This window comes from Lactuca serriola, chromosome 6, assembly GCF_051521515.1.
Source record: "Lactuca serriola cultivar US96UC23 chromosome 6, Lser_US96UC23_V15, whole genome shotgun sequence".
Classification (NCBI taxonomy): Eukaryota; Viridiplantae; Streptophyta; class Magnoliopsida; order Asterales; family Asteraceae; genus Lactuca; species Lactuca serriola.
Genome location: NC_136413.1, coordinates 21,410,855 through 21,437,079, shown reverse-complemented (window position 1 = coordinate 21,437,079; position 26,225 = coordinate 21,410,855). Strand labels below are relative to the sequence as shown.

Genomic DNA, 26,225 nt, shown 5'->3' with positions numbered 1-26,225 from the left:
AAAAATTTAACTGAGAAAGTAACTCCGATTTAAAAGAATAAGAAGGCTAATGGCATACTGCAATTGCGGAGGAGAACGTATCGTTAGGATTTCTGGTACAGCTAAAAACCCAGGAAGATTATTTTACGCTTGCCCATATTTGGTATCATGTTCTTACCGTCATTCAAATTTAAACCCTCGTGTTTACATCTCATAAATTTATTTTCTTACTGTGAATATTAAATTTAACAGGGACCAAAATGCGGGTTTATCAGTTGGGTTGATGAAGAGAAGGACCAATCTTCTATGGTAATAGCTAAAGTAGCTAACTCTAATAAGCTCTTTCAATCAGAAAATAAGAAGTTAAAGGTAGCATTGGTTTGTAGTTGGGTGTTGTTTTTGGCAGTTCTTGTTTACAAGTTGTAAGGTTTTCAGTATTGTTTTTATGGTTTTGAAGTTGTTAGGTCAATAAATTGTTGTATTTGTAACGTTAAAACAAATGTTGTAGTCGTTCTTATGTTGTATGTATTGATAAGTAATTAGTAGGTCATTAAATTGTTGTAATTGTCGTAACGTTATATTTTTTGTCATCCGTTGAGTAAACTCTAAAAATAAACTAATAATCAAATCCAACATTAATTTGTATATACATTTATATAATCCAACTACATAGGAGCAAGACTAGACCCCCAAAAATTTTTTGCCATCCGGAGACGGAACTCTAAAGCTGCGTTCTTTGGGTCAATAAGAACACGTATTAGTTGACCTGAAACCAATTGCTCCATAAACATACAAAGAAAAACACCGCAATCTCCCAAATGACTACTTTGTTGGGGAACGTTTTCTTCATAAATGAATTGCATATTCAATGGAATTCTTGGAATGTTCCTCCGGGCCCAATACTTAATCTTGTCCAAATAATTTGCCACCCGACGTTCAAATTTGGAAAAGATTCCTTCGGATTGGAATTTTTCATAAGCACCTCTACCAAGACTGTCATAAATATGCACTTCCATTGACGCTAATCGTAGTTCCCCAAATAGCCAATGATTAGGGGATGAATGAATCGGCAATAAGACCTGTATAAGGATCAGAAAATAAAATTATGTTTATTTACATCACAATACAAAAACATAACAAAAAAACGATATTATTTTCAATATAAACTATTAAGTTTACCGTATCAACATCCCACCAAGCAACCATGAAGTTGGGGTACGTAGCAATACCAGCCATAAACGCCCGCCAGTCTTGTCCTTCTTCCAAAGCATGAGAAACAAAAAAATTTGGAGGCATTATTGTATGTCGGTCGCTCTCAAACCGTCTCTCCATCAAAAGTCGGTACCAAATGGTTATATGCTGCACACATGATACTTTTGTTATTGACTAAAAAACAATTAACTTTTAAAAGAATTAATTAACGATTTATTTACCGCTGACTCCAACCATCCGTCGTGTGTATGCCCAAACAATGAGCTCCAAAAATCTCTATCTAACACGAAATTAAACAAACGATGCTGCACATCATATGAATGCAATACATAATTTTGGATGACATCCTCACCGCCTGCTACGTAAGGTTGCAGGCGCAACATGGAGAAGTCACGAGCAACACCAAAAACTGGAGGAGGAACGGGGCTTGTTGATTTCATATCAACCTTCTTTTTTGTTCTTCTTTTTTGCTTCGGTGTCGTGTGCAACTAAAAACAATATTCAAATGTTTAAATCTATATCTTTCTAGATAATTAACATAAACATAAAATCATCAGTTTATAAATAAAACGAATACCTCGGTGTAAGGAGGGCACAAATATTGTGATGGTTTTCGACTCCTCGGTTTATCGGGTGTAACTTCTTTGTCATCATCATCATCATGGAAAAAATCTACATTTTCCGTTATTATTAGTTCGTCTTCGTCCGGCACATCATCGTCAAATTTGTTCCCTACATTGTCATTCTTCTCCTCCCACTCCTACATTAAAATAATACTTTATACTTAATAACGAAATACACATAATTTAATAAGCAATAATATCTAAATAAACAAAATATTTATATTAATGTAACTATAATAACCTCTTTAACTTCACTATAATCGTTTACATCAAACACATCATCATCAAATTTGTTCCCCGCATACTGATTACTCTCCTCCAACACCTACATTAAAAATATAACTTTTTACTTAATAACGAAAGACACTTTATTAAAAAGTAATTATTAAAATCGTAAAGGTAACATCTATAACAACCTTGTCGTCTTGAGTATCACCAAAAACATTTTGAGTTGTATTGTTTTTATTCATCACTTCATCTTGCACAACCTATATTTTCAAATATAAAATATGAACACAGGTATTCATATATGTTAATAAAATTTAATAAATAATGTAGCGTGTAACTAACCTGTCCATCATAATTTCTTTGTGACACTGTTGTATCATCAAAAAAAATGTCGTTCCAAAATTGGTCATTATTCACTTCTTCAACAAAAACCTCTTTAGGTTGTCGGTTCATAAACACATGCTGCTCCAGTGCATGTAGCCGTTTCAATACCTCGTCTAGCTTGTGTTTCCCACTGCCCCGACCTCTACCATGAGAGCGACCACTGGACGACATACTAGACGAAGATTCGTCTTGTCTCCTAAAATGGTCCCGTACTGGGGATGGAACTGATTTCCCTTCACCATATACATACTCTTGAAATGACATATAATAAAAAGATGTCATCTCACCATCACCCGGTAACATGTTTTGTCTTGGTGGTAGCCCCTCCTAAAAAAATAAACATATTAAAAATGCATATAAAAGTATAATAATCAACTTTATTAATAATAAACGAAATATTTTTAAACCTCCATCTTTGACCAAATCTTGTTCACGTCAACCCATTTCATTTTTTTTGTTCCACTCCATCTTTTCATTCGAGGCAATTCTTTATTTTTTCTCGATGCAAATCCACATGCACGAACAGCCGGAATCATTTCATATATCCATATCTACAATTTTTTACAATTACAGTAATAAAAGTTAAAATTAAAATAAAAAACATAAAAATAAAACAATTTAATTATAAGAAAATTTTTATACCCTTATTGGAGCCGTAAATCCTGAGACGGAATACTTTAAAGTTTGACCACGCTCAGGAAGTGATAAATAATTATGTATCTTATTCCATTTATCTGCAAGGTCAACATAAGTAAAATCCCAGAGATAGCTACCTCAAGCGAAGCTAACAAAACAAAAAAACAAAATTGATTATTATATAAATTATAACTTTAATAAAATAGAACTTTTAACGTAAAGAAAATATACCTATTCCAAATATCCAAATTCTCAGCCAAATAAAACCAATCTTGTGGCACCCGATCGTTAACTTCTTTGCCCAAAAAACCTTCACACAAAATGTATATCAAACATACTCTAACTGCATCAAAGTCGTCAAGTGCTAGGAATGTTTGATTTAAAATTAACTTTTCAGGTCGCCGATTTTCACCGAACTATTAGTATGGTCCGGAAATAGCCGTTCACGCAGTAAACATCTTTTTTTACTGCTTATTAATTTTTCCGACCCTTTTCTCCCAATGTTTTTTGGATACTCCCCAAAATTGAAGCCGGTAATCAAACAAAACTCTTCCGGCCCATAAACCATTTTGGTATTGCCTACTCGAAAATATAAACGTTTTATTCCATCTGGAGATAAAACAGGGTCCGGCCGGATCTGATGAAGGAACATTTTATGAAACAATAAAGCGTCCCCTTGTAAACGAGGGATATCAATAAAATAGCCAAAGAAGGTATCTCTGAAAATAGCACGTCGGGCATCATCTAAAACTTCAAATACTTCCCATATGTTACCGCCAGAGCCTTTTAGGTTCGCAAAGGCTTTCGTGTTCATTAAACTAAAATGATGCTGCAAAAAAAACACAAAAACAAATTAGATAACTAAATTTTTTTTTTTAAATATATGATTACGAACTGCAAATACAATTTATTAATTACTAATATATATATTTCCGATAAAAAACAATAACATACACATATATAAACAATTTTCCAAGTTATACAACAAATATATTTACGATAGAAAACAATATCATACATAATTATATAAATAATTTATTAAACATATTTTCAACTTAAACGACAAATATATAACCGACAAATTTTCAACTTAAACGACAAATATATAAACAATTTTCCAAGTTATACAACAAATATATTTACGATAGAAAACAATATCATACATAATTATATAAATATTTTATTAAACATATTTTAAACTTAAACAAATTTTCAACTTAAACGACAAATATATAAAAAAAATTTATCTTTCTAATTAAAACTAACATTTTATAACCATATAAACAAAAAAATTTAAAAATAAAACGACAACCAAACTAACAATTTTGCAAGTTATACGACAATAATACAACAAATTTTCAACTTACACGACAAATACAAACAATTTCTAACAATATATATACGACAAATTTTCAACTTATACGACAAACACAAACAATTTCTAACAATATATATACGACAAATTTTCAACTAATACAAATGTTATATTTATACGACAAATATATATACAAACGACTATTTTGGACTTTATATAAATGTTATATTTATACGACAAATATATATACAAACAATTTCTAACAATTTCTAACAATATATACAAATGTTATATTTATAAGAATATACAAGATTTCAGGTTATATAACAACTAAAAAAACAACAAAAATAACACAACAAATAATACAACAAATGATAAAATAAAGAGATTGTTGACATTAAAAGAGTTAAAATCTAACCATATTTGCGGGATTGTTGACATAATCCTCCATTTTCTTCAAAAACTAGCAAAAATTCCGAGAGAAGCCCAAAGTTAGAGAGAGTTTTTGTGTAGAGAAGGGTGAAAAATGAAGAAAAAAAAAACGTTTTTATAGTCAAAATAGAGGGCATTTCGCAGATGAGAAGCTCATTTCGCAGATGGGGCTTCTCATCTGCGAAAGTACAACTACCTAAAGCACAATTGTGCTTTAGGTACTTGTACTTTCGCAGATGAGAAGCCCATTTCGCAGATGGGACCTTCTCATCTGCGAAATGGGAGGCTATTTTTGTAATTTCGATTTTTTTTGGCTATTTTTGTAATGCAATTAGTGTAAATGGCTATTTTTGTCATTTTCTCTATTTTAAAACAGCATTGTTATATATGAAAAAATTGTTATATATGAAAAAAAAAATTATTAAATACGGTTCATCTCCCTTTTGTATACACCAAATTTGGCCCCTAACCATTAACCACAAACCTTGAAACTCAACAAGATGAAAAGAACATTCCAAATAATAAGAATCATTTACACGTTGCATATAGTCAAACCTTGATTTTATTTGTTTTTTCTTTCTTTTTATTAAAAAAAACCCTGACTCCTTGACACTTGACTTGTAAGTTGCATCAAACTGGCAAAATCATCTCAAATCTCAAAGCCGGCCTTCATTCGTCAACAGCTAATCATCCAAACGACTCCGTCAATGTCACCATCTCAAATGTCTTCATCTCCATATCCTTCAATATTTCAGCCATCCCTCTTCACTTCCACCTCCTCTCTCAACCTCCGGCCACCATGGCCTCAAAAAAATGGCTGTTACTCGCGTTTTTCCTCTTCACAACTGTGTTATCTGACACCACCGACATCACCAACCTAATCGCGTTCAAGAACTCACTCGGAAACCCGAAACCGCTGTCCGACTGGAACCCGGATGTTGAACCGTGTAACCTGGATAAAGAGAACTGGACCGGAATTATCTGCGGGAAAAACGGGAGTGTATTAGGGTTACAGCTCGAGAACATGGGGTTAACAGGGACAATCAACATGGACATTTTGTCTGAAATACCAAGCATTCGAACCCTAAGTTTTGCAAACAACGGTTTTGGAGGATCCATGCCTGATGTGAGGAAAATTGGGCTGTTGAGGAGTATTTATTTATCGAACAACAACTTTTCGGGGGTGATTGGGAACGATTTGTTTGCTGGAATGAGTTCGATGAGGAAAATTGAAGTTCAGAGTAACAAATTTAGTGGTCGGATTCCTGAATCACTTACAGGGATGAGCATTCTTGTTGATTTGCAGATGCAAGATAATGAATTTGAAGGTGAGATACCGAATTTTGAACAGAAAAGGTTGAAGGTGAATTTTGCAAACAATAGACTTAATGGGCCGATACCACGTGGGCTCATGAACCAGAATGCAACCTCGTTTGCAGGTAAGTGTCTTCTATTCGTTATCAAATGTTTTTTTTTTTTTTTTAACGAAACTGCAATTACAATGATATATGATAAAAAGTGTATATAGAAATGAGTAAAATATTTAAAAAAAATGACCTTAAAAGTAATTTCTTGGAAAGTGATGGTTATTTGTGGAAATTATAGGTTGATAAATATGATAGTATCGTAACAAAGTTAGTGTTGTTTGATATATTTCTTTTTATTGGGTCTGATTCATACTATTTGATCATACTTAGAAGTCTGATTTGCTCTTGACTCCTCTAAAATATCTCTTACTTTGTCAAATTCAAAACCGAGTGACAAATCTGAATCACTAGTAACTATCAAATATTTTTTGGATAAAATAATCAAGTCACGGTCGAATTAAAATGTACCTTTGTTTCTTTATCAAATAATCACTAGTAAATGTTATGTTTTCTTTATTCAAAGTGATAAAAAGTTGAAGGATTTTTTTATCTCAAACTTAACACCAACTATGAATAAAAGCTTGGAAAGTGCCATGCACGTTGCTCTCAGTTAGTGCGCGTCTAATTCGATTCTATCAATCATTTTTAAAATGGCATGATTATAATATGTCGATTTAATATTTAATATTATACTAAACGAAATATCATATTATTATACGTGCTTTCTATGTTCTTATTATCTTATATGTGGATTTAAAATTTAGTTGTAGGTTATAGAAAAATCATATTTAATGTTTTATTTGTTAGTTTCAACTTTTAACTATTTTACTTGGTGAATGTAGGCAACAATTTATGTGGTGAACCACTTACCAACCTTTGTAAAATCTCAAAGCACAAACACACTCTAAAAACCTTCATCGTCGCGATTGTCGCCATCATCATAGTTCTAACCATCATTGTCCTCTCTTTACTTATTATTCGATCCAAAACAAAACCAAAAAACAATTACAAATACCAACAAACAACAAAACTCAACAACAATCCATACAAATTCAACACAAATGAAATCCAAATGCACCACCATGAAGAAGATGAAGAAAAGAACCCTAAACGAAGCGAAAACGGCGGAAAACTTCAGTTTGTGAGGGGTGATAGAGAGCGGTTTGACTTACAAGACCTTTTACGGGCCTCAGCTGAGGTTTTGGGCGGTGGGAGCTTTGGATCGTCGTATAAGGCGTCATTGTTGGGTGGTCCGGCGGTGGTGGTTAAGAGGTTTAGGGAAATGAACAATGTGAAAAAAGAAGGATTTTATGATCATATGAGGAGGCTTGGAAACCTCTCTCACCCTAATTTGCTTCCCCTTGTGGCCTTTTATTACAAGAAAGATGAAAAGCTTTTGATCACGGATTTTGCAGAAAATGGTAGTTTGGCTAGTCATCTCCATGGTATGTTGCTTACCTTATTTATTACCCATCACATTACATAACATGTTGTGCTGCATCTTTTATGCATTAGAGTGAGACCAAAACTAATATCGATGGGATAAAAATTGCAATCTTTTATACTGCCAAAAAGTGACTCTGCTTGATCTTTCATTTGTGTAAAAGACCTAAATGCTAATTTTACCTCAGTCTCACCTTTTTTATAGTTTTTGTCCCATTGACATCAATTTCAGTCATGTCTCGTGAAATGTCTTTTACTGTTGGTAGGTTTATATTAAAATTTGTCTTTGTTTTTGAAAATTATAGGTAAACGAAAGCCAAATGAGTCAGGGTTAGACTGGCCAACACGGTTAAACATAATCAAGGGTGTAGCTCAAGGGCTCGACTATCTCTACGAGGAGCTTCCTAACTTATCACTACCTCATGGCCACCTAAAATCATCCAATGTGCTTCTCGACAAAACCTTCAATCCCCTTCTAGCAGATTACGGTCTAACCCCGGTAGTCAACAAGCACCACGGTCAAGAGTTCATGGTGGCTTACAAGTCGCCAGAGTTCACCCACCATGACCGGACCACCACCAAGACAGACGTTTGGTGCCTCGGAATCCTTATTCTAGAGATGTTGACAGGGAAGTTTCCGGCGAACTATTTGAAACAAGGGAAAGGCGGGAGTTCGGATTTGGAGACATGGGTAAATTCGGTGGTTCGAGAAGAGTGGACGGGTGAAGTGTTTGATAAAGAAATGAAAGGGATGAAGAACTGTGAAGGGGAGATGTTGAAGCTTTTAAAGATTGGAATGTGTTGTTGTGAATGGAGTATTGATAAAAGGTGGGATTTGAAGGTGGCTGTTGAGAAGATTAGTGAGTTGAAGGAGAGAGGTAGTGATGAAGAGTATTCGTCTTATACAAGTGATGGAGATGCTTATTCTTCGAGAGCCATGACAGATGATGATTTCTCGTTCTCGGCTAACCTTAAACCAACCTAATTTGTTGATGATGACTTGTTTTTCTATATGATATCTTGTAATTTATAAAACAAATTTGTTACAATTTGTTTTGGTAACGGATATTGGGTTCTCTCGCACAAAGTTAGAGTGCATAAAGGGTTGAATGCTAGACATACTTTCATTGATTTGTTTATTACAACATTCCACTTTTATTTCTTCCTATTACAGCATCATACTTTGTAAAATTTATCCAACTGTAGCAAATGTCATGCTACTTCCATTTCTTCCTATTACAGCATTACAGTTTTGTTTAAAAAGGTAAAGCGTTAAATGCTAAAAATAGCAACGTACTTCTATTTATTTGTTTATTCTAGCATCCTGCTTGTATTTCTTGCTATTATATTTCAAAAATCCAAATACAACAAAAAAATAATAAATAAAAATAAAAATTCATTATTCGATGCTATAATTTAGTAGATTATTCAAAGTATAATATGCCCAAAATAAGAAAAATAGTTGAAACTATAATACTATAGTTGGGTACAATTTCAAAATACAATGTCTTAATGAGAAAAAAAATGAAAATACCCTGTGGTAACAGAAAGAAATGTGTGTTTCCTTTTTACTTAATGCAGAAAAAACGACTTAATAGATGAAGTCAGATTTATCACACTCGGTGTCATCTTTATCTCAGTTAACTAAAAGATAAAACAGTCTCCAGGAGGATAATGAACGCTGAATACAGAGCTAAATAAAGAACATAAACTGTTTCCTAGTAAATTTCATCATCAGGTATATCAGGATTCAAGAATCTGTCAGGATTTTTGCTAATTGCATCATAACTAAGGGTAGGTTTACTCGATCTGGAACAGGCATAAGGGGGATGATGCTATCTTCATCAATAACACCATCAATTATGCCATATTCCACTGATTCAGTTGGAGACAGATATCGATCCCTGTCAATATGTTTTTGAACTGGTTCAAAAGATCGACCAGTGGATTCTGCTATAATTCTGGTGATATTTTCCTTGTTAAGTTGTTATGCATCATTTCTCTGGCCTGGATTTCAACATCTATGGCTTGGCCACTAGCACCACCGAGTGGTTGGTGAATCATGATTCTTGTATTAGGCATAGCGAAGCGTTTACCTTTAGTTCCACCACCAACGATTATAGTTGCTGTTGATGCCGATATGCCCAGTGCAATTGTTGAAACGTCAGCCCTAACAAGCTTCAAAACATCCTAGATTGCCATTGAATTGCTGGTGATGTAGTGACAGCAATTTTGCGTCAGAGAAACTAAACAGCAAATTGTGATGAAATAACAGCGAGAAAGTTCGATCATAATCAATCTCATATAAGATATTGATGAAGCAATTTACCTAAGAGAACCACCGGTGGAATTCACAAAAAAAAAAAAAAAACTGATATCTTTAGTAGGATCCTTGAGCATCCAACAAAAGCAACTGACTAATGATGGCATAAGCAACGAAATTACGAAATCATCGATTGACTGCTGCCTAAGAACACAATCCTTTCCCTCAACAACATCCCCATCGCATCAGTTTCAGTGCCTCTCATCGCCGGCGAAGAAGCTGAGATTTTTAGTTTTCGCTCGAAATCCAATTTTAAGCTTCCTATGGTAAGAGCAGAGGAAGCAATTGAGCATTTGATGCGGCGGCACTGAAGAGCGGAGGGAGAGGAATTGAGCTTGGGTGGTTTTGTTGGGATAAACTTATGAAGATTAGAGGAGGAATGATAATAAGATGAGGAGGCGGAGATAGAGATGAGCGCGAATGAGTGAGCTCTCGAAGAGGTGGCGGATAGTTTTAAATAATTTTGTTTAGTGTCCATTTTATCAAAATGAAATCTTTGGTGGCCAAATACAAGTGTATTATCTTATCTGGATTTAGACCTCCGGCCACTCCTTGTTCGACTCTTTGCTCTACACAGCGGCACAGCGTACATCAATGGCAGCGGCGGCTGCCTCCATGCTGAAAACAACCTTCTTCATCCTTAAACCCACATACAAAATTCCAATCTCCTCCTCTCTGTTTCAATCGCCTTTCATCCGATCGATACCCAACAAACGAACCCTACACTACAACAACCGACGGCATTACCAATTGACCCGCAAATTCTGCTCTTCACAATTAACCCAAGAGCAATCCCACACCAGTCGCTCCAACGTCATCGAAATACTTGAAGAAAGAGGCCTACTTGAAGCCATCACCGGCGATAACCTCCGTTCAATTTGCACAGATTCATCTCTTCGGGTCTACTGCGGCTTCGACCCTACCGCCGAAAGCCTCCACCTTGGTAACCTCATCGGAATCATCGTCTTGTCATGGTTCCTCCGATGCGGCCACTCCGCCGTCGCCCTCGTTGGAGGCGCCACCGGTCGGGTCGGTGATCCATCCGGTAAGTCCCTCGAACGCCCTGAACTCGATATCGCATCCCTAGAACGAAACATCGCGGGTATCTCCGATATAATCCTGAAAGTCCTCGGGCATATATCAACCGATAACAATTCAATCAAGGTTTTGAACAATTACGATTGGTGGAAAGACGTGAAATTGCTCGATTTCTTGAAAGACGTCGGGAGATTCGCTAGGGTTAACACAATGATGGCTAAAGAAAGTGTGAAAAGAAGATTAGAAGCCTCCGATCAAGGTCTAAGCTACACCGAATTCACTTACCAGCTCTTACAAGGCTACGACTTCGTTCACTTGTTCAAAACCGAAAACATCACAGTTCAAATCGGCGGATCAGATCAATGGGGAAACATCACTGCTGGAACTGAACTAATTCGAAAGCTTCATCAATCCGATTCTGCTTATGGTCTCACATTCCCTCTGTTACTAAAATCCGACGGCACAAAATTCGGGAAATCAGAAGACGGGGCAATCTGGCTTTCACCATCGATGCTATCACCTTACAAATTCTACCAGTATTTTTTCTCAATTCCTGATTCCGATGTTGTGAGATTCTTAAAGATTCTTACGTTTTTGAGCTTGGATGAGATCAAGGAGATTGAAATCGAGATGAAATCAACCGGGTATTTGCAGAATTCTGCACAGAAAAGGTTGGCTGAAGAGGTGACGAGATTTGTTCATGGGGAAGATGGATTACAGGAGGCGATTAAGGCTACTGAGGCTTTGAAACCAGGGTCTGAGACCCGATTGGATTGGAAGACGATTGAGGGGATTGCTGAAGATGTTCCTTGTTGTTCTTTGAGTTATGATGAGGTTTTGGATCTTGGTGTTGTTGATTTATCGGTTTCTACTGGATTGATTGAGAGTAAATCGGCTGCAAGGAGGCTGTTGAAGCAAGGTGGATTGTATTTGAATAACGGGAGAGTTGATAACGAAGGAAAGAAGATTAGTGTTGATGATATTGTGGATGGGAAAGTTCTGTTGTTGTCTGCTGGAAAGAAGAACAAGATGGTTGTAAGAATTGCATGAGGGTTATTGCACATATGTTTTTCTTTCCATTTTTGGTACTTTCTAGTTTCTACATTGGATTGACTAGAAAGATAAATTTTAGTTATTGTGCAATTCCCCTAGAGGAATTTTAAATCAACTTGAATGGTTTTTCGATTTTTCACATGAAAGATTTTTTGCACCATGATGCCTTTTGTAAGCAACGACTCTCACTATTTAGTTACATATGTCTCGACCTAAAGAACTTTTATCCTATGGCTGCAAAAAAAGGTGTTAAGATACGTAATAGGCACTCGATTTTGGCATTATGTATACGAAGGCAAGTATTGTTGTGATAGCTTACACTAGTAGTGATAATGCGGGGTGTCTAGAGGACACGAAAAGCACTTCCAAGAAAGATCTCAAACGTATATATTTTATAACAATACAACTTTTACAATTAGATGAAATTGTCTAGCCCTAAAACTTTTGGCATCGGTAAATGGTTATGAGACCGGATTTGAGATTTTATAATACTTATAGTTTTATCATTAAATATATATGATTTCATGATCATATTCTAACATCGATATTAAAATATGAAGTTTGTAATGAAATTACAACTTATATCCTAATCTGTTATCTTATCCAAAAAAACACCTAATTTCAAAAGTTGTTACCATATAGATCTTAACATTTTGTTCTCAAATTTACAAGTTGACATTACGTTGAGTGGTCAGCACAATCATTAAAACAAGAACCAAGAAGCAGCCTGGTCTCATAAGAATGGAGTAACATGAAAGAAAACAAAAATTTCTTCTCATCAAACATGATTACATGCATACTAAACATCATTAAGAATAGAAAAATAATTGAATACTTAAATAAATTTTATACACAAGTCCTTTGTGATTATGACTCGGGTAATGTTGATGTTGTTTTGTGCTTGCGATAAGGGGAAAAGAAGGTATAAACAACCCAAATATAAATAAAGAGGTTTAATGTTAAATACATTCACATTGTAAGGAATCCACACTGAGTTAGCAAATAGCAACAATAAGACCGGACGGAGTGGGGTGAGGGAAAGGTGAGGGAAGCTTCCCTCCCCTCTTGAACACCACTCTGTGGGTGAGGGAAAGCAATGCGGGAAAAGAGGTGGGGGGAGGGGGTGCCGCACTCTCTCTCCTCTTCTCATTGGCCAGATATATTTTTTTAATTTTTTTTTCTTTTTATCTTTTTTAATATTTATAAAATTATATACCTATTATAAAAATATAAAAAAATATATCAAAATTCATGGTTTTTAATTCCCTACAAAATGAGTATAATATATGTATGAAATATATTAAAAAAAAAAAAAAAAAAAAAAAAAAAAAAGTGAGGGAAGGGCTTCCCACTCATTCCTTGTCTTTTTGGTGAGGGAAAGAGGGGTATGGCCCACCAAAAGTGAGGGAAGAGTCCCTCTCACACCCTCCGGTCTAAGAAAGGAAGTAAAGAGCAAACTCATAGGAACATAGGTCACCCTAAAAGGGCCACAAGTACAAACAATATAGGCGAATACTATCAATAATACATGCAACAAACGTAGGCCTTGAAATCGGATCAAATACTAGCAATACATGCAACAAATGTTCACCATGAAATTGGATCTAAGATACAGGCATACGGTAAAGACGAGACAAAGGTCAGACTTATATACAGCAAAACCGAAACAGCAGCCCCCTAAAAGAAATACACGTACAAAACAATGTTGAACCAAAGAGCCACTCTTATGTATCGGCATCCTCCTATATGAAATCATGTCATCATAAAAGACCCAACTCCTTCAAGTCTAACATCACAAATACACAAACTATCCAGAATAATCATCTCGACACTCTTAAGCACATGAGTCTCGTCTACTATAGACATGTCCGAACCCGTCATTTTGTGAATTGTGATTAATGTACGCAAAAATATTTCCCCAATATTATTTGATTTTCAATCTAACATGTGATGTTTAAAGTTGCCATTTTTTTTGTTTTATGTCCTTTTCTTTATTCTTTTTTTTTTCCTTTCTTTAGTCTTTTTTTTTTCTTTTATAAAACAATGCAAGAAAATATATAGTTTGTGAATTAATTTTGTATGTTTTTGTTAATTAATTTTGAATAATTTTGATTAGTGTGTATTTGTTTTAAAATTAAAAATTAAAAGGTTGAATGGGTTGAGAAATATAGAGTTATCATATGATATGGGTTGGAATGTTTGAAATAAAGATGAGAGAAAAAAATGATATGTCAAGTAGGTTGGTGGGAAGGGCTCCCTCCTCTTTTATGAATCACAGACCCTACCATGGTACCTTGCCTTGTAACCCGCAAGTTATATCATCAATAATCATTGCGAATATATAGAGGTTTAGTGTCAATGGAGCCCTATTCCAACAAAGAAAGTCTCATAGACCGGCAATACATGTCACAAATTGCCTTAACTACCACAAGTCCTCTAGGTCGTCTACATTGGAAGTCAGGTTTTGGTTATTTCCTAGGTCAACAGACAACAGGTCCTCATTTCTTTCTCTAAACTTATACATAAGACCTCTAAGAATGTGTATTACCTCAGACAACAACGTGCCAATTCATAAATGGTTGTCAGCCAACAATGTATATTGTTTTAAAGTTTACACAATTTAGGGCATCCCTTTTGTTCATACAAATTGGTCTCTCAAGTTTCAAATATTTGAGTACGACCACATTGAGCTTGTCATAATTAAGTTAGACCTATAAGATGAAAGTTAATAAGTGCGATACTTGAGTTAAACTTATAAATACAGTGGGTATACTTTAAAAAAAAAAAAAAAAAATGCTGATTCAAAAAGTTTGTTTAGAAGCATATACTATTTGTCTTTGGTAAAAAGCCAACAGAACTGAAGCCATGTGACAGCTACAAAAACTAAAACATAAGAATTCCAAACACATAATACCAAACGTCAACATATCAAACAAAACAATATCCAAAATTGGTTCAACATAAGTTTCCATGATAAATACCCAAAAACAGTCAGTCTCTCACTACTTCTTCTCTTCCTTCTCAGCTTCAGCTGCCCTCTTGAGCCTTGCACCCAAATGTCGTTTGTTTGTCCTCTCAACACGCAGCTTGGAATAAGCACTGAATGACTTCATCTCCTCAGTCACCTTCACAAACTCAGCAGCTGCCTTCTCCCTAACAATTGGCAGCACTGACCCTTGAACCTGTGTAGCACTTGCAAGCTCCTCTGGGGTAGAGTCACCAGCCTGAAACAAAATATTCATTTCTTAACTAGCTCTTGAAAATAAATTTCAACATTATTATAAAAAATACAAAATGAAATTGAATAAGATTTACCTTAATCTTCCTTGCACGTCTTGGGAAAATGACCAATTTAGCCTTGAATTTCTTGAGCCTCTGGACATTAGCTTGAAGACCCTCCAATGAACGGTTCCTGCGCCGATGGTCCACAGCAATGCCAATGGTTGGAGCAAGCTTCTTAGGAATACCAGCAGCCTGTTCACAACACACATTGTAAATTACACTTCACCCCCTCGGAAAACTCATATTTACACTTTTGAACTGAACCCCAAACTTATGTTGATAACATGTCTTCTTTACCTTAAGCTCTTCCAGAGAAAATCCTCTTCCCTCCCTAAGTTTCATGTTGTATTTCAGGGTTTGTCCATGAACCTGGGGACGAAGCTTTCCAGCTGGCCTTGGGAAATCTTTCACAGCCTTTGCTTGTCTAGCTGTAATCCATCGAAAAAAAAATTAAAAACTTATTGACATATATGTAAGTTGATAATCATAATAGCAAACAACTGACCATTTCTTCTCCTTGTTTTGCGTGCAGGTTGGTTGAACCATGTCTTGACATAGTTCTGCCAATGCTTCTTGAAGTGACCATTTGGAATGACATTGTTATGCTTAACCATGGTTACTCTGGAAAAGACATCACATCTTGTTAATTGTAACGAATGAAAATAAACAAATAGATCATTATCGCTTCGGAAGGGATTAAGTAATGAGGTTCATGGTTTCAAATACCAAAAAGTAATACTTTGAATGTTATAGCAATTGATTAAAGCCTACGGAAAACCAAAACTTTTGTTAATGAAACCAAAGCAAATCGGCCCTTTGTAGATACACCGAAAAAACAAAGAATTTGTAAGGAAAACAGCGCCTGTTGATTTGATTGTGAAGAAACAATAGAAGTTAAGAAAGCACAACAGCATTCGCAGGATAAATCCAGGCCAACGAATACATAACAAACAAGAACGTTCACACAATACGAGAAAACTACAACCGCGTAACATGATAATACACATTCATAAATAAATCTTCCAAAAATGAGATCTACACCTTTAAAGTTCACACAGATTTAGCACAACAGCTACAGGCGTATACTCATCGATGAATACAATTTCACAAATAACCACAACTCGAATTACAATCTTTCACGAATTACATAGCGTAGCCATTGAAAATGTTCGATAAGCAACTGCTCAATCATACCTGAGTTAAAGGCGAGGCGGAGTGCTTCGTCTTCAGAGATGGCAACGCGGCGAATTTGAGAAAGAAGACGCGCAGAGACTATTAAAAGGATCAGAAGAGAAGTAAAACCCTAGACCTAAATGAGCTCCGAATTATTTATCTTGGGCCTCATGTTTTGCTTATGGAGAAGCCCAACCTTAGATTCATTAGATCATTGTCTCTAAAGTCCCAAAAGTAGGCCTGATATGGATTACAATTATAATATTATAAGTGTTTAGTGTTAGGTAATTTGATTAAAGTTTAATAAACAATAGAATAAATTACATGAATCGCCCGTCCATGTTTGGTCGAATAAAATGTTTTGTCTTTATATTTTGTTTCATTTGGATTAGTTAGTTTGAAATTTGCATATCCATCAACTTAAAAAGACTATGATGACGTTATATATTTCTATTTTATTTGTTTATCATTTATAATTAAGAAATAAAAAGACCCCACCCCTTCACCCTTCTCTTAACTTCATCTTCTCTAGCTTTTTTTAACTTCATCATGGACAATATATGAATTTCAACAAAATCTTTCTCTCTTTTTGTCTCTTTCTCTTCCATTTATTCATCATAAACTCATATATAACCCCATCCAGAGTGTGCCAAATGTTTTTTGTCGTCCCAAAACCTACAATTGGATCCATCTATAAATCAAGAAATACCAACATTATGGCCTATGAAACACATACAAAAACTTAAAAACGTAGATCTGAAACCTACATTTTTTTCTAACACGTAAAAGATGAGAGAGAGAGAGAGAGAGAATGGGAGATAAGACACGTTCATTTTTTTCGGTGGAGATCTAAAGAGGTATATATCGAACCTATGTTTTTTCTTTTCCTGTAGAGATCTAAACCTGTGAGTTTTTTTTGTAGTGAAGGTTTATGTCTAACACCAATAGTTTAATAATGGTGAGTGTTTGCCAGAGTGTTTCACTAATTTAGGGTTTTGAAGATAAACTATAATGTTGCATATATCATACAACATCAAAATACTAATATTCTCAGGAATATAGACTCGCACAACAATAATCAACTATAAAGGGATATTAAACATTTTAATTTTTTTAAATTATGTCAATCTGATGACAATTAATAAAATTGTAGACACTTGTGGTCTAAAAATTACAATAAAATACATTCAAACAATAGAATTGGTAAATATGAGTTGGACATGATGGTAACGTTTGGTGGATGAGATTAAACATGACAGAATAAAACAAGCCTATTTGAAGTGGTGTTTGGTAAACACAAAACATTGACAAGGTAGAACTTTGACCAAGTCTATTGGGACTAAATCACAAAATTTTAGTCCTGCTAAAAACATGGAGCACACCATGACAAAATATATAATGACAAAAATCCCCATGAGACTCTCTTCTTCACCGTCCTTTGTCCATAATCACCTTCCTCAACGATACTTCGGTGACCCCAAACCTCTTAAACGAAGGCCCGCCTTCATCTATACCAGCCGTCCACCTTTATCTCTCCATCTTTTCTGCTCGTTCGGTTGGTGAATATATGATAAAAAACTTGTGATATATTTCCTTTTGTCTATCAATCAACTTCATATTCCTTTCTTTCAATCTTCTTTCCTTTCATTCTACATCTCAGTTGCTTCCTTTCATTCTCTGTCTCATGTTCCTCGTTGGTTTATGACGTGCACCTCGTTAAGCTTCCTTTATTTTCTTCCTTTGGGTTTAATTTTCATAATTCAAGAAGAAAATAGTGAGAATTCAGGATAGATTTGACAATTCTTTTATGCACATGAATATGAAGAAAGTACTAACAGCATAAAGTGCCAGATGAATCCATCAATTCCATTGTGTATTTGGTTATATATATAATAGAACCAATTTAAATCATATAACTCTAACCCTATATATAGAGTTAGGTACAAATGTTTTCACTATCTACTGTGTGCATGTATTATTGATTCAGGACCAATCATTTTAGTTATTTTAAGAAAGTAATTAATGCATATTAAATGTTGAAGATGTAATTAATACCCATTATATCTTCAACATGTAATATGCATTAATTACTTTCTTAAAATAACTAAAATTACTGGTACAAAATCAATCATACATGCACACAATAGATAGTGAAAACAAAATAACCTAACCCTATATATAGAGAGAGTCAGGTTCAAATGTTTTCACTATCTACCGTGTGCATGCATGATTGATTATGGATCAATCATTTTACTTATTTTAAGAAAGTAATTAATGCATATTAAATGCTGAAAATGTAATTAATACCCATTATATCTTCAACATGTAATATGCATTAATTACTTTCTTAAAATAACCCAAATGATTGGTACAAAATCAATGAATAGCAGCTAGATAAAAATCGATGATGCATTATTCATGGCCTCACCATATAGATCATCCTCTCCTGTATCTCCATCATCCCATTGATCAAAACCATCTCATTCGATCATCTCCATACATATCCATCTATGTTTCCCTCCCACGTAGCCACCACCGATTGTGTTTTTGAAGGAGTTGGATACAATCGACCTAGCAGAAGACCAGGTAGCGGATAATCGATATTACATGAATCAATAATTGTTTTGATTTTAGGGTTTTATTAAAGGATTAATTTTGGGGATCAACTCATACCAATAAGTTTCCATTCTCGAAGGGTTTTGTCTTTGAACAAATCAGCAACATCCAACGAAATGGATTTTATGATGCTTTAGTATGGCTATATAATAATAAAGGTACATGACTCTTAACGATATTATTTCTTCATTATCGACAAAGGCATATAACAAATCAATTATTAAAGAATGATTTTTGAAGTCTTCGCTATGGAAGAAAAGTCCACAATACATAACATTTGACTAAGTTATATCATTCATATTCATGTTCTTGTTTAGTTATCCACATAAATTGTTTCAACACATGTTTTTATTGTCTAGTTAACTTGATAGGGTCATTTGTATTTTTATAACTACAATTCCATGAACATGATTACAAAAGTTGTTGCAACGTGAAGCTAGTGCAAATTTCATTAACATATCGATGTCAAGCATAAACTACAAGGTACAATTTATTAGTTTATGTTATTAGTTTTTATTAGTAGGACATAAGCAAATAACTGAAATGTATTCGCTTTTATTTATTTGTAGTGGTTTGGTGAATGAGAGAATTATGTTAATGCAGTTCTCTAGCCTTGCTAGTAAAATCGCACCAGACAACCAGAAAACGCATCTAATTTATGCTTTTTTCCATTTTAAATGTACGTTTATGAACTTATATTCATTTGTGAACAAATTAATTTGTGTACATATGTTCATTTATAAACATATTTGTTGTCGTGTAATTCATTGAGAATTGTATGTAGAATTTTTATTGTTTATAAGGGATATTGATGATTTTTTTCTTAACGAAATGTATATTTTCAAGTTGGAATATTTGATTATTAGTTTTGATGGTTTACATCATTGTTGTCAAAATCGCGATCTTGATCCTACGATCCTAAGTATGAAAAACGATCCGGATCATAAAATGATTGTATTTAGGTTATGATCGTAAGATCGTAAGTAGGATCGTAGGATCGAGATCCGATCCGATCTTACCTTCCTTTGAATTTTTTTTTTTTGCAAATGATTTTTTTTACCATTTTATGTCTTTTACCCTTTACCAATCTATCATTTTTTATTATGACTTATGACTAATATTTTGAAGTTTTTATAACTTTTGAACGAAAAATAAATGTTTGAAATATTTTTTATGATTAAATATTATAAATTAAAATTATATTCTATTTTGTGGGATTTTAGGATCTCGATCCCGATCTTGCAAACTCAAAAACGATCGTTTTTATAACTTTTGAACGAAAAATAAATGTTTGAAATATTTTTCATGATTAAATATTATAAATTAAAATTATATTCTATTTTGTGGGATCTTAGGATCTCGATCCCGATCTTGCAAACTCAAAAACGATCTTAGGTAGGATCCGATCTTGACAACCTTGGTTTACATTCATATATATTCATTTCTAACCATGTGATGTTTATCCATCAACATATGTTCAATTATGATCATTTCATATTTTATCATAACATCAATACATTGTTTAATTTCGAACCATTAATACATGTTTATTTTTGAACAATAATGAATTTTCATATATTATTGATTCTTGACTTTTTTTTCTTATGGACATTCTAGACACATGTTCGTTTATGAACATATGTTCATAACATACGTTCGTTTATAGATATTTACTTATATTTGTTATTAGTAATTCAAACAAATGCTATAATTTAGAAATATCATTAATAAACTACTATTTTAAAAAATGTTATTTTACTTTCATACCATTTTGATCATAAATTGATCTAATGGTTAAAAAATTAATTATATGGTTTTATGAATAAATTTTGTTCTATGTTGATAAATTCATTATAATGTTCATAAACTTCAATCTTAAGTTGATTTACTTTCAAGATATTCGAAATTTCCATATAATCTTTCTCTTACATCACATCTTTTTGCCGAACACTTATTAGGCTATATATATTGTAGATGAAAATGAAAATTATGTAAGAGAAAGATAAATGTGTAATTTATAAAAATCTTGGAAGTAAATCAAGTTAGAAGTTAAATTATAAGAACATTAGACAATTAGAATGTATTATATGATACAAAACAACGTATTATGGTGAGTTTGGGTACCTAAGCTTATATACCCTTAAGGGTATATTCACTTTTCCTATATATATATATATATATATATATATATATATATATATATATATATATATATGTTCCCTTAGGAAGAATAAAGTTCTTAAGGGTTTGACATAAGTGATCCTTCTTTTTTACTCGTTTTCACACTTTTTGTTATTTTTAGGAACCTTTTAATATTCAAAGTTTGGCTACAAAGCTTTAAGAAATTGACAACGTTAATCCATTTTCTAAAAACTTGTTAATTCTAACCCTTTGTAGTAAACTTGTCTTTTTTTTTTTGTTAACTTTGCCCCTTCTTTTTTACCCATTTTGACATTTTTGCTCATTGGAATAAAAATTTTTCATTTTTTAGAAACCTTTTAATATTCAAAGTTTTGCTACAAATCTTTAAGAAATTAACGACTTTGATCCCTTTTCTAAAAACTTGCTAAATCCAACCCCTTTAATTCTTTAACTATTTTAACACTTTTGATTTTGACACTTTTGGTCATTGGAATAAAAAAATTTACATTTTTTAGGAACCTTTTAATATTCAAATTTTGGATACAAAACTTTCAGGAATTCACAACTTTGGTCACTTTTCTAAAAACTTGCTAATTCAAACTCATTTAATTCTTTAGCCATTTTGATACTTTTGCTCATTACAGTCAAAACCTTTACATTTTTTCATAAAAGACACAAAACGGCCCGAGACGAGCCCAGGTTTTTCCGCTAGTTTATAATAATTAGAGTATGCTTAAAAAAGGTCTATACATATTTTAATAATATTGAGGGCAATTTGGTAATTATACCATTTCGTTATTTCCTTGTCCTACCAAATGTTTTATAAATAATCTGTTTAGTCTAATCCAATTCAATGTTGTCTGGTTTTATCTAGTTCAATAGTGTCTCGTTGCTAGAAGATGTTGTAAAATCCTAATGTTAGCATGTAATTGAAAATAAATTCTTAAAATACACAAATTAAAAAAATCAAGAAAATAATAAACAAAATAATCAAATCAAAAAAAAAAAAAAAAAAAAAAAACCAAATCAGAAGAAAAAAAATTGAACAGAGACAAACTTTAAAACCCAAGAGTAATAGTTTTACTAACTTTAGAAACATATTTTACATTTTTTATGTTTATATGTTGGCACCTATAAAATGGTGAAAGTTATTATTTTTAAAAGAATAAACACTATCTTAGCATCTTATCATAAACACCGAGCATGTCTACAATATCATTTGACAATAATAACGAGTGTTGCAATTATATTTCTATAGATTGTACCATCAAAAAGGCTTTAATTATTGTTTTTCCATTACCGTTTTTTTCATCTGTTGTTTCATTTCATCTACGCGGTTGATTTTTGGCTTTTGTTATATTTTTTTCGTTTCTATTGAAGACGAGCCTATTTTCTTCGCACTCATGAAAACAACCCATAAGCATTAAAGATTTCATGTAATTTTCATTATGAGTATCTTGCAATTCTAGATTATATGTCGAGTTACGACAACAAATATATTAATCTTATAAGCCGATTGTTTCCTTCTTATGCATCATTACAAAACTTCAATTATATGGTTATGTTCATTTACCCATTATTCATATTTTTAAAATGTTTATGTGCCTTATCAAATGTCACTAAATAAAAACAACTTTGGAACCGGTTTATGTATTAAAACCTAAACTTGCAAAATGAGAGAACATTCCCAATTGTAGTAAAGATTATAGACTTTAAACAACTTATATGGATATTATCTTCAATATTTGAAGTATTTTCATTTAAACCATTAGTGTATTTAGAACTCGTTTCAAGGTTAATATAAAAAGTTAAAAGTTAAAAGTTGGCCACCACGAGTGATATAACCACCTAAAGCACCAATCATCTTTCTTATCTCCACAATTTAGAGGGGATAATGTTCACAAGTTATAACAAAGTAAAAGAATAGAAAATTTGGTCGTTAAGACACGCTACCGGCTTCACGAGCCTCTGTTGGACATCAACATAACATATTCAGGGGATGGTGTTCATTCGTCACAATGTTGATCACATCAACTTAACACCATGCACGATAAAAATACATGATATAGCCTTAAAAGTGTATTGTTTTTGCAAGACCATTTGTAAAACATACAACGAGGGTATTCGTGGTTGATGTGACCATAAACCACGATCACGAACGCCATCCCGATATTCTGTGGTGGCTCGTGGTCATGATGAATTGTTGTTTGTTCAACGATCCACAACGTCCAATCAGAAGCTTGATTCGAAATTCACCCGCTTTAACTTCTTTGACTAGCCATTTAACGGATCTTTTATATATATATTAAAAAATAAACATGTATCTTTATAAATACCACAATACACAATCTAATTCTTACATCATTTTTTTCTGTCTCTATTTACATGCACAACTTTATTTATGGTTTAAAAAGACATGGATTTCGGTCAAAATACCGCGCCAAAAGAAAAAAAATTATAAATATAGATCTTACACCTCGTTCCCGAGTTTATCAAAAGAAAAGAAAAGAAGAGAAAAGAAGGTCACGAGAGAAAAGAAGAGAAAGGAAAGAAAAACAAAATTTTTATTTGTGTTCCCGAATTTGAGAGAAGTGAAAGGAAAATTAATCATTTTCTTATTTCCTTCCAAATCCTCCCAAATCGGAAGGAAAGGTAAGAGGGAAAGTAATCCTTCAATTTCTCTACACTTCCTTCCACTTTATTCCTTTAATGAAACTTGGGAACACCAATTTTTTTCATATTCTTCTCATTTCCGCCCATTTCCTTTTCCTTCTCTCGTTAATTCCTTTAATGAAACTTGGGAACACCAATTTTTTTCATATTCTTCTCATTTCCGCCCATTTCCTTTTCCTTCTCTCGTTAAATTGAACTCTGGAACAGGGTGCTAATCAAAATACCCCACTAAGGCACTAAAAGAAAAAGAAAATTGTAATGGAAATGTTGGTTTTTTGGTAGAAAAGAAAAAGAGAAATGTAAATGCATTAAATTTGTGTAAACAAAAATATCGGATGCGGATCCAAAAGCGGGTCGGAGCGAATCCCTTTAAAACGGACAGATGCTCGTACACAAAGCCCTAAATACGATTCGAATTAGAACATTTTGTTGATTTTTGTTTACAAACTCAAAATCAAAATCAAGATCAAAGATGGGGAAGTCGACGCAAGATCTTCACGCTGCAGCTCGATCAGGTGACATCGTTGCCGTACAGACGATCATCACCTCTAATCCGTTGTCTGTCAACTCCAGGGATAGACACTCCAGAACACCGTATCCTCATATCTACCCTTCTGTTTCATGTTTATTACGATTAACAACTTCATTTTGATGCTACGTCTAGGTTTTCTTTTCAAATTTAATGTTAATGTTATTCTGTCTGAACAGTATACTCATAAAATTGGTGAAAGTTATACGAGTTTTCCCTAAAAAGATTGAATTTTCTCAACTTGTTTGGGAATCGGTATGTTTTAAGCACAATTCCGTAAAAAGTTTGTGAATTTCCCGTTTAATTGAACTGTGGATTGATCATAGCTCTCCCATGGTTAATCCACTCTGTCTATACCAACAATGAAACATCATATATCTATTATATTCTTCTTATTGGACCTGCTATTGCAAATTGCTACAGAATTAGGGCTCGAATCACTTCATATGATGGCATCCCTTTCATCCATTCATGTTTGAAAATTCAATCTCTTGATAAAACATTTGTGGTGTCATATGGCAACAATTATGGCTTGTTTATTTCTCCTTGATTCAAAATTACTGAACCCTAGACTACATTTAGCAGCATGGGCAGGTCAGACACAGGTGGTGAACATCCTTTGCAAGAACAAGGCAGACATTGGTGCATCTGCCATGGATGACATGGGTGCAATTCACTTTGCTTCTCAAAAAGGTCATTTAGAGGTGGTAAAGACACTTGTATCATCTGGAGTTACCATCAAATCTACAAATCGCAAGGGCATGACTCCACTTCACTATGCTGTTCAAGGATCTTACATTGATCTCATCAAGTACTTGGTTAAAAAAGGTGCAAATATAAGTATAAAAAACAAAGCTGGGAAGAGTGCTCTAGATCTTGCAAGTAATGAAGAGATCCTTTCATTGTTAAGTTCTCCAACCGAATCAAAAGAAACTGATAAGAATGACACTGACTCAAAGACTGAAGATCAAGAAAGTCAACCGAAAACAGAGAGTTGTGAAAAGGAAGATGATGGAAAACAGAAAGATGAATCAGTGAAGAGAAAGGTTCAGGATGATGTTGGCAATGAGGTGATTAATGTAGGGATTAAGAAGACAAAAGTTTCTCTTAATCATCTTATAACATCAGATGACACACTTGAAGAGGAGGATTAGAATTGTTTATACATAACATGAGAAATATGGTTACAAGTGTAGAAGTTGAATTGATGTTTTAGCTTTTGTGTAGACTATATACATAATATGAGAAAGTAAGACCCTAATGTATCTGATTTGAGAAACTGTAGTTCCCTTTTGGCTTTAGGTTTTTCTTAATGTGTTTCTGATGCACTAGTGTTTTTGTTACAACTCTCTTGTCATGAAAACAATGTAAACTAAACATGTAGAGAGTGAATGTTTGAATGATTATCATGAAATCATGGACAAACTATCTATAAAGACAAGGAGCCTAGATTTTTAAAAGATAGTAAGAGTATAATGCTACTTATAACCAACTAAGGGGTCGTTTGATAGTCACTGATTGAGTCAGAAGTCTGACTGGGTTTCAAGCTGACTGGGTCTGAAGCTGACTGGAACCATATTATTTGATTATATATCTGACTGACTATCCTGAATGATAAAAATAACCATTTTAACCTTATATTTAGAACACATTATTTTATCTCATTAATTTTCATAATTCTATTTTTTTATTCATCATTTAGCTTTTAGCAATTAATTATTATAGTTAGCCCTTACTTATCATTTATTTATTAGTAATAAATAAAAAAATAAAAAAA

At 33.5% G+C, this 26,225-nt stretch overlaps 4 protein-coding genes and 1 pseudogene across 5 annotated transcripts; 3 read left to right on the top strand and 2 right to left on the bottom strand.

Annotated features, from left to right (window-relative positions):
* Positions 1–5,456: 5,456 nt before the first annotated feature.
* Positions 5,457–8,758, top strand: LOC145058966 (pollen receptor-like kinase 4). The gene is made up of 3 exons (XM_079006841.1): positions 5,457–6,248; positions 7,019–7,621; positions 7,925–8,758. The coding sequence occupies exons 1-3, from the start codon at positions 5,609–5,611 to the stop codon at positions 8,602–8,604; spliced, it is 1,923 nt and encodes a 640-aa protein (XP_078862967.1). The 5' UTR covers positions 5,457–5,608; the 3' UTR covers positions 8,605–8,758.
* Positions 8,759–9,069: 311 nt separating this feature from the next.
* On the bottom strand, positions 9,070–10,420 carry LOC145058968 (ATP-dependent Clp protease proteolytic subunit 4, chloroplastic-like; annotated as a pseudogene). The gene is made up of 2 exons (XR_013686590.1): positions 9,949–10,420; positions 9,070–9,828 (listed from the first exon to the last, which is right to left on the bottom strand). The product of XR_013686590.1 is annotated as an ATP-dependent Clp protease proteolytic subunit 4, chloroplastic-like (transcript).
* EMB2768 (Tyrosyl-tRNA synthetase, class Ib, bacterial/mitochondrial) lies at positions 10,411–12,208 on the top strand. Its single transcript, XM_079006842.1, has one exon. The coding sequence runs from the start codon at positions 10,537–10,539 to the stop codon at positions 12,028–12,030; it is 1,494 nt and encodes a 497-aa protein (XP_078862968.1). The 5' UTR covers positions 10,411–10,536; the 3' UTR covers positions 12,031–12,208.
* Positions 12,209–14,908: 2,700 nt separating this feature from the next.
* LOC145057577 (large ribosomal subunit protein eL13z-like) lies at positions 14,909–16,645 on the bottom strand. The gene is made up of 5 exons (XM_079005443.1): positions 16,510–16,645; positions 15,821–15,936; positions 15,613–15,743; positions 15,349–15,507; positions 14,909–15,257 (listed from the first exon to the last, which is right to left on the bottom strand). Exons 2-5 carry the CDS (start codon positions 15,927–15,929, stop codon positions 15,036–15,038), a joined length of 621 nt encoding a protein of 206 aa, XP_078861569.1. The 5' UTR covers positions 15,930–15,936; positions 16,510–16,645; the 3' UTR covers positions 14,909–15,035.
* A 7,672-nt stretch (positions 16,646–24,317) lies between these two features.
* On the top strand, positions 24,318–25,794 carry LOC145058956 (Ankyrin repeat family protein). Its single transcript, XM_079006832.1, has 2 exons — positions 24,318–24,513; positions 25,020–25,794. The coding sequence occupies exons 1-2, from the start codon at positions 24,392–24,394 to the stop codon at positions 25,600–25,602; spliced, it is 705 nt and encodes a 234-aa protein (XP_078862958.1). The 5' UTR covers positions 24,318–24,391; the 3' UTR covers positions 25,603–25,794.
* The last annotated feature ends 431 nt before the right edge of the window (positions 25,795–26,225 follow it).

Excerpts from the sequence above, each read along its gene's own strand:
- LOC145058966 (XM_079006841.1), top strand. The coding sequence starts at position 5,609 with ATGGCCTCAAAAAAATGGCTGTTACTCGCGTTTTTCCTCTTCACAACT. Across the intron at positions 6,249-7,018 it reads GAATGCAACCTCGTTTGCAG|GCAACAATTTATGTGGTGAA; the intron begins GTAAGTGTCTTC and ends TGGTGAATGTAG. Across the intron at positions 7,622-7,924 it reads TTTGGCTAGTCATCTCCATG|GTAAACGAAAGCCAAATGAG; the intron begins GTATGTTGCTTA and ends TGAAAATTATAG.
- EMB2768 (XM_079006842.1), top strand. The coding sequence starts at position 10,537 with ATGGCAGCGGCGGCTGCCTCCATGCTGAAAACAACCTTCTTCATCCTT.
- LOC145057577 (XM_079005443.1), bottom strand. The coding sequence starts at position 15,929 with ATGGTTAAGCATAACAATGTCATTCCAAATGGTCACTTCAAGAAGCAT. Across the intron at positions 15,508-15,612 it reads TTTCTCTGGAAGAGCTTAAG|GCTGCTGGTATTCCTAAGAA; the intron begins GTAAAGAAGACA and ends TGTTGTGAACAG. Across the intron at positions 15,258-15,348 it reads GACGTGCAAGGAAGATTAAG|GCTGGTGACTCTACCCCAGA; the intron begins GTAAATCTTATT and ends ATTTTGTTTCAG.
- LOC145058956 (XM_079006832.1), top strand. The coding sequence starts at position 24,392 with ATGGGGAAGTCGACGCAAGATCTTCACGCTGCAGCTCGATCAGGTGAC. Across the intron at positions 24,514-25,019 it reads GATAGACACTCCAGAACACC|ACTACATTTAGCAGCATGGG; the intron begins GTATCCTCATAT and ends ACTGAACCCTAG.